The sequence below is a fragment of the Anomaloglossus baeobatrachus genome, chromosome 4 (genome assembly GCF_048569485.1).
Source record: "Anomaloglossus baeobatrachus isolate aAnoBae1 chromosome 4, aAnoBae1.hap1, whole genome shotgun sequence".
Taxonomy (NCBI): Eukaryota; Metazoa; Chordata; class Amphibia; order Anura; family Aromobatidae; genus Anomaloglossus; species Anomaloglossus baeobatrachus.
In genome coordinates, this window is record NC_134356.1 from 623,549,084 (window position 1) to 623,563,942 (window position 14,859).

The 14,859-nt window shown below is 48.3% G+C and overlaps 1 protein-coding gene across 4 annotated transcripts in view; it reads right to left on the reverse strand.

Annotated features, from left to right (window-relative positions):
• The window catches only part of LOC142301931 (serine/threonine-protein kinase N1-like), a 153,321-nt gene that overhangs the window by 79,115 nt on the left and 59,347 nt on the right, over positions 1-14,859 (reverse strand). For all 4 annotated transcript variants that reach the window (XM_075342984.1, XM_075342987.1, XM_075342985.1 and 1 more), the window contains exons 2-3: positions 12,899-13,283; positions 10,624-10,763 (exon numbers count right to left, since the gene is read on the reverse strand). In XM_075342984.1, the coding sequence (XP_075199099.1) occupies positions 10,624-10,763; positions 12,899-13,283 (525 nt within the window). The remainder of the gene's footprint in view (positions 1-10,623; positions 10,764-12,898; positions 13,284-14,859) is intronic.

Consider the following 14,859-nt stretch of genomic DNA (forward strand, 5'->3'; position numbering starts at 1 on the left):
TTTTTTTCTCTGACACGTGAGTTTTCTCCGGCACGTGTCACACGAGACCGCATCCACACTACATCCGTGTGGTGCGCCTAAGGCCTCCGACACACATCCGTGCCGCTGGTACGTGTTTGGTACGTTTTTGCACGTACCGGCGGCACGGAGACACGTACACCAATGCTACCCTATGGTAGCAGGCACACACATGTAAAACCACACGGAACGTATGTCCGTGTCCATTTGTACGTGTGTGCGTTTTCCAACACGCTGACATGTCCACGTTTTCTCCGTCATCACGGGTGTCACGCGGCCCGCACCCGTACAACACGGATGTAGTGTGGATGCGGTCCCATGTGACACGCGCCGGAGAAAACTCATGTGTCAGAAAAAAAAATAAATCTTTACTCACCTTCTCCTGCCCTCCTGTCTCTGCCGCTGCTGTCACTTGCTGCCGACCGCCGCTCATTATGCTCATTGCATATTCACTTCACTGCGGCCGGAAGCTGCAGCAGCGGGGAGTCGGCAGGACCGGAGACCGAAGATCAGCACCACAGACAGCGACACCAGGGACAGGTGAGTATGCAAATTACCGGTTCTCCGTATGTTATCGCGGATAGCACACGGAGAACACACATGGCCCGTATGTACCGGAGACACGTACTTACCTACATGCAACACGCAGGTAAAATACGTGTCTTGCGGCACGTGCATGATTTTCACATGAGTGTGGCAGAGGCCTAAAAGTGAACCTGTCAGGTGCAATATACACCCAGAACCACGAGCAGTTCTGGCTCCATATTACTAATCCTTGCCTAAATGTCCCTATAACTAGTAGCATAGATAAAGAGATCTTTAGAAAAAGTATTTCTAAAGATCCCATTTAATATGCTAATGAGCGCAGAGACTAGTCACAAGGGCGTTACTTCCCTTGGCTAGCCGGCCCCCTTAGCATCTAAGCAAGTTTCTGTGGGCGTGCTAACATGCTAATGAAAGCGCAGCGTCAGAGGATGGTTGCACTTACCTCTGCTGCTATTGCGTTCGAGTCCTGTATTTTAGCTCAGTGCGCATGATCCTGGACTTTCAGTCATGTGCACTACATGGGTTTGAAGCCAGGACTCATACAGCCGGCTTCATAGTGCATGTGACCGAAACTCCGGGGCCATGCTCGCTGAGCTCAAATTCAGGACTCGGATGAGATGTCCGCAGAGAGGTGAGAGTGACCATCTTCTGACGCTGTGCATTTATTAGCATGTTAGCACACTGACGGGTGTGCTTACATTCTAATGGGGTCAACTAGCCAAGGGAAGGAACGCCCTTGCGACTAGTCCCAGCGTTCATTAGCATATCATATGGGATCTTTAGAAATACTTTTTCTGAACATCCCTTTATCTATCCTACTATAGGCTGGGACAGGAATTAGATTAGCAATATGCACCTAGAACTGCTTGTGGTTCTAGGTGCATATTGCACATGACAGGTTCCCTTTAAATCTAAAGGGGGCTTTACACGCTGCGACATCGCTAATGCGGAGTCGTTGGGGTCACGGAATTTGTGACGCACATCCGGCCGCATTAGCGATGCCGTTGCGTGTGACACCGATAAGCGATTTTGCATCGTTGCAAAAACGTGCAAAATCGCTAATCGGCGACACGGGGGTCCATTCTCAAAAATCGTTACTGCAGCAGTAACGAAGTTGTTCCTCGTTCCTGCGGCAGCACACATCGCTGCGTGTGACGCCGCAGGAACGAGGAAGCTCTCCTTACCTGCCTCCCGGCCGCTATGCGGAAGGAAGGAGGTGGGCGGGATGTTAAGTCCCGCTCATCTCCGCCCCTCCGCTGCTATTGGGCGGCGGTTCAGTGACGCTTCAGTGACGTCGCTGTGACGCCGCACAGACTGCCCCCTTAGAAAGGAGGCGGTTCGCCCGTCACAGCGACGTCGCCGGACAGGTAAGTATGTGTGACGGCTGTTGTGCGACACGGGCAGCGATTTGCCCGTGTCGCGCAACAGATGGGGGCGGGTACCCACACTAGCGATATCGGGACCGATATCGCAGTGTGTAAAGTAGCCTTTAGTCCCCTGCCCCCCATCTTATACTCACTCTCTGTCGTCTTCATCTGTTATCCGCTCCTCTCCAGTCATTCTTCTGCAGTTTGTGACCTGCCAGCTGCTCCAGTGTTTCATGGAGCTCACCGGAGGTTAGAACTCGATGTAAGTCTATGACAGCCTCCTTCTGCCCTCATTCTGGCTCTTATAGACCTGCATTGAGAGCTTGTGATTTAAATTCTGACTTCAGGCAGTCAGAAGTTACAGTCACAACATGGCACCGCAGGACCGGAGCGGCATTGGTAAAAGGTGAAGACACTGGAGGGTGAGTATATTATAAGGGGCACCAACTTTAGATTAAAAAGACGCATGTTCAGCCTAAATGAGTGTGCATGTGTACAGGGGAGTTGAGACAAACAGCAGCCATTGAATGTTGGCTATTAAAGGTGTATGGAGCCCTCTAAGCAGCACCACCTTGTGTATTGTATCATAGTATCATAGTATCATAGTTTTTAAGGTTGAAGGGAGACTCTAAGTCCATCTAGTTCAACCCGTAGCCTAACATGTTGATCCAGAGGAAGGCAAAAAACCCCCAATGTGGCAAACAAGTTCCAATGGGGAAAATATTTCCTTCCTGACTCCACATCCGGCAATCAGACTAGTTCCCTGGATCAATACCCTGTCATAAAATCTAATATACATAACTGGTAATATTACATTTTTCAAGAAAGGCGTCCAGGCTCTGCTTAAATGTTAGTAGTGAATCACTCATTACAACATCATGCGGCAGAGAGTTCCATAGTCTCACTGCTCGTACAGTAAAGAATCCTCGTCTGTGATTATGATTAAACCTTCTTTCCTCAAGACGTAGTGGATGCCCCCGTGTTCCAGTCGCAGGCCTAGGTGTAAAAAGATCTTTGGAAAGGTCTCTGTACTGTCCCCTCATATATTTATACATTGTGATTAGATCCCCCCTAAGCCTTCGTTTTTCCAAACTAAATAACCCCAAGTTTAATAACCTGTCTTGGTATTGCAGCCCACCCATTCCTCTAATAATCTTGGTCGCTCTTCTCTGCACCCTCTCCAGTTCAGCTATGTCCTTCTTATATATCGGTGACCAGAATTGTACACAGTATTCTAAGTGCGGTCGCACTAGTGACTTGTACAGAGGTAGAACTATATTTTTTCATGAACACTTATACCTCTTTTAATACATCCCATTATTTTGATTTAATAAATGGATATAAGGATTATGTCGCGGGCGGGGAGGGCGCTGCGCTCACCACGCTCGGGTCCGGCGCTGCTGCTACTGCTGCTCGGTGGCTCGAGCGGTGGGCCGGATCCGGGGACTCGAGCGGCGCTCCTCGCCCGTGAGTGAAAGGGGTGGTTTGTTGGTGTTTGGGATGTCGGTTTGTGACGCCACCCACGGTGTGTGGTGAGGTTGGGGCACCACCGCTGCTCTTTTCGGGGATCCCGGGAGCGATGACAGGGAGCAGCTGGGATGTTTCTCTCCCTTCTGTGGGTAGGGGGATTTTGGTAGTCCTGGGGCCCGGAGTTGTTGTCGGTAAGGTGGATTGCGGGGCTTGGCCAGGTGCAGGGTCGCGGGGCAGCGCAGTGCCAGACGGCACGGTGGTACTTACTCAGCCAGTAACATACACGGAGTCTCTGGTAAAACAAACGGCTGGATGGACGAGTCCCACAGACGGCTGCGACGGTCACTCCCGGTAGGTTGGCGGTAACTGTCTCTCCCTGCACCGGTGTTATGTTCTCGGCCCTGATGGCTTCCCACCGGTAACCCGCTCCCCAGCGGTATATTTGCCGGAGGAGCCCCTTTTGCCCGCAGGCGCTGGCCCTGGGAACCCTAGCTGTGGCGGTAGCTGTATTTCCCTTCACGGTTGAGCGGTTGCCTTCAGTCGGGTCTTTACTGCTGGGAAACCCCGGAGGTTCCCGTCGCTGACGGATTTGACCGGTTTAACGGCGACTCCAAGCCTGGTCGGGGTCCGTAGGCCCTGCCGGATGGTGCTGGCTTATCTTCGCTCCCCGATTCGGTACCGGCGGGCCACCGCCCGTCCCTGGTCCTTACGGTTGTGCGGCAATCGGCCTCTCCTGCAGACGGTCACCACCGTCTGCCAACCTTGCTCTCCGGTGCCCGGGCCACGTACCCGGACACAGTCAGTCTGCTCCTCTACCACCACTTCCCTCCTTCCACTTTCCCTCACTCTCCTTCACTCTCCTTCACTCTCTTCCCTTTTCCCGCCTCCAGGACTGTGAACTCCTCGGTGGGTGGAGTCAACTGCCTGGCTCCACCCCACCTGGTGTGGACATCAGCCCCTGGAGGGAGGCAACAAGGATTTGTGTCTGACTTTGATGTTCCTAACCGGGGTGTGGGGTGTGTTGTTGCAGTACCTGTGACGTCCTGGCTTGTCCAGGGCGCCACAATTATATATGAGATAAAGTTTTCTGATAGATACTGATGATCTATTCTTGTGTATCTCAGTTGCTATTGAAATGAATAGGGGGAGCTGCAGTACCCAAGAATGACCACTACATAAAGTGGCGCTGTGTTGTTTGCTGCCCCATATACCGCATCTATCTGTCTGGCGGTGGGGGTGCCGGACGTCAGATACCCACCGATCTCATATTGAGGGCTCATCTATCTTGTGCATGGACTGAGTATCATTTCCCTTCATTTCTTTCTGCATCACTTTTATTAAGTTCTCTCTTTCCAGACTGCAAACATTAAAGAGTCCTCTGGTCTCAACGAGAATGCCACAACTTCCTCCATCTGTATTGCTGCAATGTGCGCCCCCCGCCCCCCTCTGCAGAACATGAAGCAGCCCAATCACAGGCATTTCCCGTCTGTTTCCTCATGTCACATTTATAACCTTCCCTTTTATGCAGCCTAAAAATGAAAGCTCAGAAGCGCAGTGTGGGGTGAATCGAGCTATTCATCGTGTGGTGTGCACATAGGTCACCATTCTGTATTGTGCATCTGCAGACCCCTCTCCGGCACTGCAGCCATTCTCCTAGCATAGACAATTAGGAAAGAAATGCCGGGGATATACGCCATTAACTGTGCTGCCCCATATAAGTGTGTAACCCCCTGAAAGGAAGAAGATGTGGACGTGGACTATTTCCATTTAAGCGGGTTTTTCCCCACGTGGCCATGATGTAGTATCAAATCCATCAAATATTATTTTACTAGTGGGCAAAGTATGATATTGAAGGGGATGTCCCATGAATACAAGTTCTCACTTAGGCCGCTTTCACACTGCGTTCCTCTCCCCGTTCAGTGGTCCCGTTGGGGCTTCTGTCTAAATCCCCCACAAAACGGGTTTCGGACGTATGCGCCATCAGGGCCACTGACTATAATAGCGGCCTAATTCACAGGACAGGTAGTAAGTAATTTACTGATCGGGACCTACGTCGATCGGCAGATTGGGGACCTAATATCTCTGTTACAGACTGTTGCGGCCAGGGCTGCTGAGTCGGTGAGCCAAACCTCCGACTCCAACTCCGACTCCACGACTCCGACTCCCTCATACAGTTGAAACTAGAAGTTTCCCTCCACTCTCTATAAAGACACATCTGCAGGATTTTCCCTCCGCTCTTTATAAAGACACATCTGCAGGATTTTCCCTTCGCTCTCTATAAAGACATCCGCAGGTTTTTCCTTCCGCTCTCTATAAAGACACATTTGCAGGGTTTTCCCTCCGCTCTCTATAAAGACCCATCTGCAGGTTTTTCCCTCCGCTATCTATAAAGACACATCTGCAGGTTTTTCCCTCTGCTCTCTATACAGACACATCTGCAGGTTTTTCCCTCCACTCTCTATAAAGACACATCTGCATGTTTTTCCTCTGCTCTCTATACAGATACATCTGCAGGTTCTTCCCTCTGCTCTCTATAAAGAGACATCTGCAGGTTTTTCTCACTATCTGACATGAAATCAGAATAAACCTTTCCCGTTTAAGGTCAATTAGAAACCAAAATTATTTATATTTGCCAAATGCCAGAATAATGAGAGAGAGAAAAAGAGAGAGAGAGAGAATGTTTTCAGGCATTTTTATTACTTTCTGCAAAGTCAAAAGTTTCCAACCATTTCATTTCATTAGTATTTGGTACCATTGCCCTTACACTGTATGACTTATGTGAAATGTTTTGGATCTCCTTCCAGAAGCTTCTCACAATAGTTGGTAGGAATTTGGGCCCATTCCTCCTGACAGAACTGGTGTACCTGAGCCATGTTTGTAGGTGTTCTTGCTCACATCGGCCTTTTCAGCTTTGTCCCTAAATTTTCTGATAGGATTGAGATACTAATATATTATATTTATTCACTTAAATAGCACTATTAATTCCATAACACTTTACATACATCAGCAGTCAGGGATTTGTGATGGCCGCTGCAAAACATTGACTTTGTTATCCTTAAGCTATTTTGTAACCAGTTTGGCAGTATGCTTCTGGTCATTGTCCATTTGGAAGACTGATTTCCACCCAAGCTTTAAGTTTCCTGGCTGATGTCTTGTGATGTTGCTTCAGTATTGCCACAGAATCTTCTTTCCTTATGATGCCAGCTATTCTGTGAAGTGCACCAGTCCCTCCTGCAGCAAAACACCCCCACAGCGTAACAATGGTGTTTATGGCTAAACAGTTCAATTTTAGTTTCATCAAATCACAGGACAAAACCTGCAGATGTGTCTTTTTAGATAGTGTATGGAAACGTCTGGTTTCAACTGTACATGATTCATGTTTGTGTTAATTTTACTGTAGTAAAATGGTAACATCATTACTTATATCATGTAGCTGAAGTGCAGCACAGATTCATCTCAACTAAAAGCCTAGATTCTTTGATCAGGAATAGAACAGACATTTATAGGGCATTTCATAACTTTCCCAAATTCTTATGAAAAAATATTCATCACATTCTGCACTGAACCGCTGTATCCAATTTATTATATATTTTAGGAGTCAGAGTCGGTCCATTTTATAGTGACTCCAGCTCCACTAAAATGAACCCCGACTCTATGACTCTGACTCCACAGCCCTGGTTGTGGCACACCGGACACTTGACTGCGTTCATTCTCTATGGTTCTACCGGACAAAGCTGAGCGCAGCACGTGGCAGCCCTACAGGAAATGAATGGCCTGCCGGTTGCGCATGCGCACAACGACTCCAGTCTAACGTTGATAAAAGTACCCCATTCTGGTGATCAGTGGGGGTCCCAGTGGTTAGATCACCACCAATCTACAAGTTGTCTTTCCTGTAGATAGGTAATACATTGTTTTGCAGTGGACAACCCGTTTAACGTTTTCCTGCAAACAAGCGCAACTGTACATTCAGATTACAGATAATTTCCCGTAATTTTGCATACTTTTATGTCTTGAGGATGGCACGGCTAAGGAGTTGTGCCCATGCCACGCACATCAGGAGCCAGGCTGTGTATAACTGTGTCCTGAGACCGGATGTAGCGCTGATATGAGCACATGTAACCCTTCACATGCTGCTGTCAGTAATGATAGTGGCATGTAAGGAGTTTGACAATGGAAGATCACTCCCTTTGTCATGTAAGATGGTGTCATGTAAGATGGGGTTCAAGTTCCTAACCCTGAAGACACTAAATGTGTCCCCAGTGCAGGGGAAGTGACAGTTGGTAGTTGGGATTAGCCCATGGGGGAGGAGCTAGTGCTGAGGGAAAGGGACAGAGTCCATCTTGGAGTTCAGTTGGTGAACGGCCAAAGTTGAGGGTGGATGTAAGGTCCTTTTGGTCGCATTCTTTGGGTGACTTGTGGTGGCTGTAACGTTGAGACAGAACAAAAGTAGCATGAGAAAATGTACGGACACACGGAGGGTAGTTGTAACCCAGATTGAAAACCAGTAGAAAAACTAGGACTGGTCAAAGGCCACAGCACCCCTTGTGGGTAGGGTCTGAAGTTGCATGCGAGACAAGCATGCAGTCCAGTTTGGCAGATTCAAGAGCGTCGCTACTGTCACGCTCCCCGGGTCCCCTGCTCTGATCCCCGGCTCACCTGCCACGCTCCCCGCTCTTTCCAGGCCTCCTGGTCCCCGCTCCCGGCGCCCGTCGGTTTCCCAGCCCCAGCCCGGCTCTGCTGCTTCCTCCTCTCAGCTTCCTGCTCTGGCTTCTGGCACCCGGGCCGCGCGCATGCGCATTAGGGCACGCGCGCGGTCATTGACCCTTTCTTAAAGGGCCAGCGTCCACTGACAGGAAATGAAGCACACAGGTACAGGGTATAAAGGGGTTTAGTGTCCAAGTGGGCGGGGCCTGTTCTTCGTGTTTCCCAAGCTAGGAGTCAGGTCTCCTTGTGTCTCTGTGATATACTCACCTATCTCTCTTGTAGAGCCGATCCTGCCTCGCCATCCGGTCCTGCCGAATCCCGAACCCCGAACGCTGTCCATCTACCATCCTGACAGTCCGTACCATCTCTGATCCCTGCGGTGACCCGTCATCTCGCTCCAACGGTTCCGGACCCCGCCTGACATCATCTCAGCTTCCGAACCTGAGCTCCGTCACCCGGACCACCATCAGTGACTCCGTGGTCCCAGGGACTTCACCATTATACTCGTGTGCTCGGACTGTCCTGCTACCTGTAGTGCTCCAGCTACCGGACCCCTTACCATCATCAAGGAGTTCGGCCCAGTGGATCCACCTCCTGGGTCTGCCCGTCCACCTGGCCCTAACAGCTACTACCTGTTACTGGGAGAACGCAGAACCTCATGGGGACTAGATTGACTATTAAGGATGGCTCCGTTGTGCTAGGCCAGGCAATAGCAGGAGGAATGGGAACATCCACAGTAATAACAGCTGAGGGGGAATTTGAGGAAATGTGTGAGTAGATGTTTGATACTAATGAAACGGCCATTAAGATGTGTGCCCGCTACTTCTTGTGTAAAGTTGCCATCCAGAGACTGTGTAGTAAAGAACTGTTGTTTAATAAGAACTATCAGTTTCCATTTCCTACATGATCCGGTCCTGGCCTGCCCAAGACAATGGCGAGAAGTGGCCCCCTGAAAGGTATGAACAGCACCGCACCTATTCACACACCCAGCCAGGACCGCAACACTTTCCCTGTGAAGTGGTGCTGGGGCACCTACTGGAGGGAAATCCCTTGCCATGACTAGTTCCCCGTAACTCCGCTTTACAGTCAGACCATTGCCGGTGGGTTGCTTTGGCAACCGGAGGCCTCACAATGGCCTCTGTAGCTGCTATAGCCCTCATCCGATCAAATTCCTACAGTAGTGGGGGTCTGAAAGGATAGCTGTCTGTTAGGTAGATAGGTCTGACAGGTTGCACAGTGTATTATGCGATCAAGGGATCACAGGTCCAAGTCCCCTTGTGGGGCTAGTACTGTATGTATTGTAAACAGAAAAAGCAAAAATAAAAAAAAGTTTTCTATATGCCAGACGTTAATGATAGGTTGAAGAGATGGGCAAGGCTAGGGCTGGGATTAGTGTGGTGGTGAGGTTGGGGTGGAGGTGGGACGAGATTGATATTCAGCCCCAACCATATTAACACAAAGTGCTTAACAGGCCGGTCTCCTATATGGGATCAGATGCATACAGAAGAATAATGGCAAACAACAGAGAAGCAGATACTGGCAAAGACTAATCCTGGACTTGATGCCTCATAAATCAGGAGAATGGGGTATCTTAATCTTAACTTCTAAGAGGGAAGATGGACACCTCCTAACCTCATTTGTAGCTGTCCCTACTCTCCTAGCCAGTCCCTATACAGTCTATGCAACTGTCACTGGGCAGCACCCTGGGTCCCTGAGAAAGCCTATAGAGGCCCTGACTAGTGAGAGGCAGGTGAGGTTCACTAGATCCCACCACTGCACTAAAGAGACAAGAGGGTAGGAGAGACAAACAGCGGACAAATAACCAAAATGGATAGGATATGACTCCTGGAGACTCCACGGCAGCTTCCTTCCACCAAGGCGGCCTCCTCACAAATGGCTTTGTATAGTCAGCAAAGCTTGCTGGGAGACCTGGCTATTTAAGCACAAGGGGGTGTGTCTACAAAGCAGGTGTATCTGACCTCAACTGCAGGAGAGCTGCCAGCAGAAAAACTGATATTCAACCACCACAGCACAAAGGAAAGAAAACAATGCTCAAATTCAGAGTCCCCGATAGAGACAAGGGGCTCCAGTCCTCAAGCTGCCACCAGTGTCCAGACACAAGTTGTGTTTGATGCACTGAAGTATAGTCATAGATTTGTAGATAGGTCTATGAAATCAGATTCAAAGGATCAGTCAAGATCAAGGGAGAACGGGATATGACCTTCTGTGGCCAATATTTTATAATATCCCACTTTTTAATGCACCAATACTCCCTTCTTGTACCAACCTCATCTAAACATGGTTACAATCCAGTAAAGTAAACCCTTTCTGTAAGACCATCTCTTTGAAAGGACTACCCACTTATCAAGACCGCATTTCCTGGGACAAAGTTTTAGCTCCACCACACACTATTTCAGAAGACCATGACAAAAGAACACTGTTGAATGCAATTTTGAGGGGTCACCTCAAAGAGGTTTCATTATAGCTGCGGCTTCAGACACTTCTTATCTATTCTTACCTTGACTGAACCGTTATTGTACATCTGGATCATATTCTCGGCTCCTTGTCTCACTCGCATCTCAATACCCAACTGGCGTTCTAATCGGGACATACGAGCATGCTGGGCCTGGCACAAGACACCTGAGGAAAGTGGATTACCTAAAAAAAGAGGAAGAAGAAAAACATAGTTTTATTTACTTAGGAGAAAAATTTGGTTTTAAAGAAGCCCTCTCACTAACTTTTTTTATTTATTCAATGTGTGTATATATGCTCTTTCCAATCTCCAGCACCGGTCTTCTGCTCTTCTGTGTGATGTGCCCGCTCTGCAGATTGTTCTGGGTCACAATGCTCTCTGTGTGACCTAGAAGTCAATTTTAGAATGTAAAGAGGGCTTTACACGCAGCGATATCGCTAGCGATATCGCTGGTGAAAGCAACCACCCCCGTCGTTTGTGCGTCATGGGCAAATTACTGCCCATGGCACACAATATCGCTAGTACCCGTCACACATACTTACCTGCCTAACGACATCGCTGTGGCCGGCGAACTGCCTCTTTTCTAAGGGGGTGGTTCATGCTGCGTCACAGCGACGTCACACGGCAGGCGTCCAATTGAAGCGGAGGGGCGGAGAGCAGCTGCAGGAAAGTCACGCCCACCTCGTTGCCGGAGGATGCAGGTACGGTGTTCTTCCTTGTTCCTTTGGCGTCACATGTGGACGAACAACCTGCATCCAGCACCAGCAACAATATTTGGGAGTTGAACGTCGCGTCAACGATCAACGATTAGGTGAGTATTTTTGATCGTTAGTGGTCGCTCGTACATGTCACACGCAACGACGTCGACGAATTCCGTGACCCCAACTACATCTCGTTAGCGATGTCGTTGCGTGTAAAGCCCCCCTTTAGAATGAGGCTTTATAGACTTACATTGTGAAAGACACTTGCGACTCACATATAGAGCATAGAGTGAGCTGGTTAGTTGCAGTTGTTGTGACCTCACTCGCGAAGAGAAGGTCGGCGTTGGACATCGGATACACTGGATACACTAGTGGTAGGTGACTATATTAATGTTCTCACACTACATTGCATGCACATACACACACATTTAATCAATAAAAAAGTTAGTAGGAGGGCTTCTTTAACTTGAGATGAGTGACTTGCTTCAATTTTGCAATTTAATTTGAGCAAAACGTCACAAAAATGTCTGCTGTGCTTCACACATAAGAAAATTGCATCAATAAGAAAAGGCTCCCATGACTTCAGGTGTGGCCGCATGAGCTTCCATATAATGCCAGCTATCACATCACAGGGTATAGCGCAGTCAATCGAAGACAATATCATAGCCAGTATAAAAGCCGAGGCAAGAAATGCAGCAGCCACTTTTTGGTTAATCTCTATAGTGAAAGGACGTTACAGTTCACAGCATAGCAATAGTAGTGAAAGCATTAGGGTTCGCTCACACACAGCCAAGTGTCATTTACTGTGCTCTGGTTCTCTCAAATTCGCGAATCGGAGCACAGCTGAGAAGATGGAGAACTTTATTTCTCCATCTTCTCCATTGTCTGTATCCGCAGTAATCGGACTGCACTTCAGGGGCGGACATACCATTGGTGCAACCTGTGCAGACGAACAGGGGACCAAGAGGTCAGGACTCAGGAGGGCAATTTCTACCTCTAAAACAAGTGGAATTGTGCATTTTGATGAGCTCTTGGACTGCAAAGGGCCCATATATTGTCCTTTCACAGGGGCCCTATCCTGTCTGTGTCCGCCAGTGCTGCACTTGGATGACATCCGAGTGCAGTCCGAAGTTTCACAGGCACCCATAGACTTGTATCTAAATATTGGAGCCACTTGCAGCATGCTGTGATTGGTTTCTCATGATGAATCAGATAGGAGAAAAACATTGTGGATTTGCACTGCCCCATGGGAGAACACTGCTTTCTGATAAAATAACAGATTGCATTCGGCTGTGTTTTACGTGAGTGTGAGCGAGCACTTAGACAAATACTCCAGACAGATATGTGTTGTTGTACTACTGCAGAAGTGAAGAAGGGGAGAGTAGTAGTTTCTGAATAATGAAGAGATTCAATTGATAGGCTGAGACATAGGAGGGGTGCCTTAAAATCCTTAAAACACTGTATAAACATTATTAGAAATAGTAATCATACATATACCCATAGACATAAATATATTGAGATCACTTTGACGTGAGAGGTGTTTAATACAGTACTAGGAGTCCTCAGACTGTTACACATGTGTTTTCAGGGCAAAAGGAGGTTTTGCAGAATGGCATTACCTGACTTTGGGTTTGGTGATGTAGGACAGGCATCAAGGTCTATCAGTTCCTGTTTCAAGCTATCCAGTCTTCTCTCACACGTCCTAAGCATGGTCTCTACATGTCCCAGGTTCTTGCGTTCTGTGGTTGCTCTTAGGAGCCTCTCTGCTCCTTCCTTAATCCTCAGCTCCCTGCAGATCTCCCTGCGGAGGCGTTCTCTTTCATGTTCTACCCCCTGTTGATCCCCCTTGTCACATTCCATGCCTGGCAAGTCTCCTCCATCTATTCCCTGGAGCTCCTCACTCTGATCTCCAACACTGGACCGTTCCTCTCTCGCTGCTTGCATGCCACCTCTTTCTTTGGGCCCCTGCTCCATATTGTCACCACATGGAGCACAGACATTGACCTGTAGAAACAAAAGCAGTACAGGTGAATAGAAGTGCAATATCACAGATAGGTCTGAAACCTTGGTCAAAGTTATTTGATCACACAAATCTCCAAGAGTGCACAAACTTTTGCATTGGCCCATTTCCTTTTTGTAATTTTTCAAATGTTATAAAATTGCCCTCCCAGTCCCCTGATCTGAACATCATTGAAAATCTGTGGCCAGACCTCAAAAGAGCAGTGCATGCAAGACGAGTCAGGAATCTCACAGAACTGGAAGACGTCTCCAAGGAAGAGCAGTGCATGCAAGAAGAGCCAGGAATCTCACACAACTGGAAAACATCTGTAAGGAAGAGCAGTGCATGTTACACGAGCCAGGAATCTCACAGTACTGGAAGACGAGCCAGGAATCTCACAGAACTGGAAGACAAGCCAGGAATCTCACAGAACTGGAAGACGAGCCAGGAATCTCACAAAACTGGAAGAGGAGCCAGGAATCTCACAGAACTGGAAGATGAGCCAGGAATCTCACAGAACTGGAAGACGAGCCAGGAATCTCACAAAACTGGAAGACAGGCCAGGAATTTCACAGAACTGGAAGACGAGCTAGGAATCTCACAGAACTGGAAGACGAGCTAGGAATCTCACAGAACTGGAAGATGAGCCAGGAATCTCACAGAACTGGAAGACAGGCCAGGAATTTCACAGAACTGGAAGACGAGCTAGGAATCTCACAGAACTGGAAGACGAGCCAGAAATCTCACAGAACTGGAAGACTTTTCCAAGGAAGAAGGGCTGAAAATCCTTCAAACAAGAATTGAAAGACTCTTGGCTGCTACAAGAAGCATTTACAAGCTTTGATACTTGCCAAAGGGGGTGCTACTAGGTACAAACCATGCAGGGTGCCAAAACATTTACATCAACCCATTTTCTTTTTTTTGTTCATTTTAAAATGTAAAAGATTATTTATTTACTTTTTGCTTAAAATCTTTAACTTTATACCTTTTAGAGATCATTTCATCTTCAACTTGCTTAAAGGGAACCTGTCATCAGAAATTTCGCCCAAAAGCTAAAAGATTCCCCCTCTGCAGCTCCTGGGCTGCATTCTAGAAAGGTCCCTGTTATTATTGTGCCCCATGTGAGACCAAAATAAAGCCTTTATAAAGTTCTACCTTTTTGTATGCAGCTTCTGTAAATGTGTCACGGGGGCGGGCTCTCTGCCGTCCGTTATTCTGCCTCCTGGTCCTGTATGCCGCCCCCATTGCTCCTTTCCATATCTGATGCACCGCCCACTGCTCCAGCCATCCCCGCGCATGCCCAGTGCCAGTCTCACAGGACTGAGCAGTGTGACCGCTGGTGACGTGTGCGCAGGCAAGTGATTATGGGCGGGACTGTGACTGTTATCAGCAAGTACCCGGCCATAATCTCGTGAGCGCGCAAACCTCTCCAGCATTCACACTGAGCTCAGTGTAGATGCTAGACTGTATGGGCTGCTTCCAGGGATGACGTCCCTTTGTCATGTGATAGTATTTCGAACACACCCCTATCACGTGACAAAGGGACGTCATCCCTGGAAGCAGCCCATACAGTCTAGCATC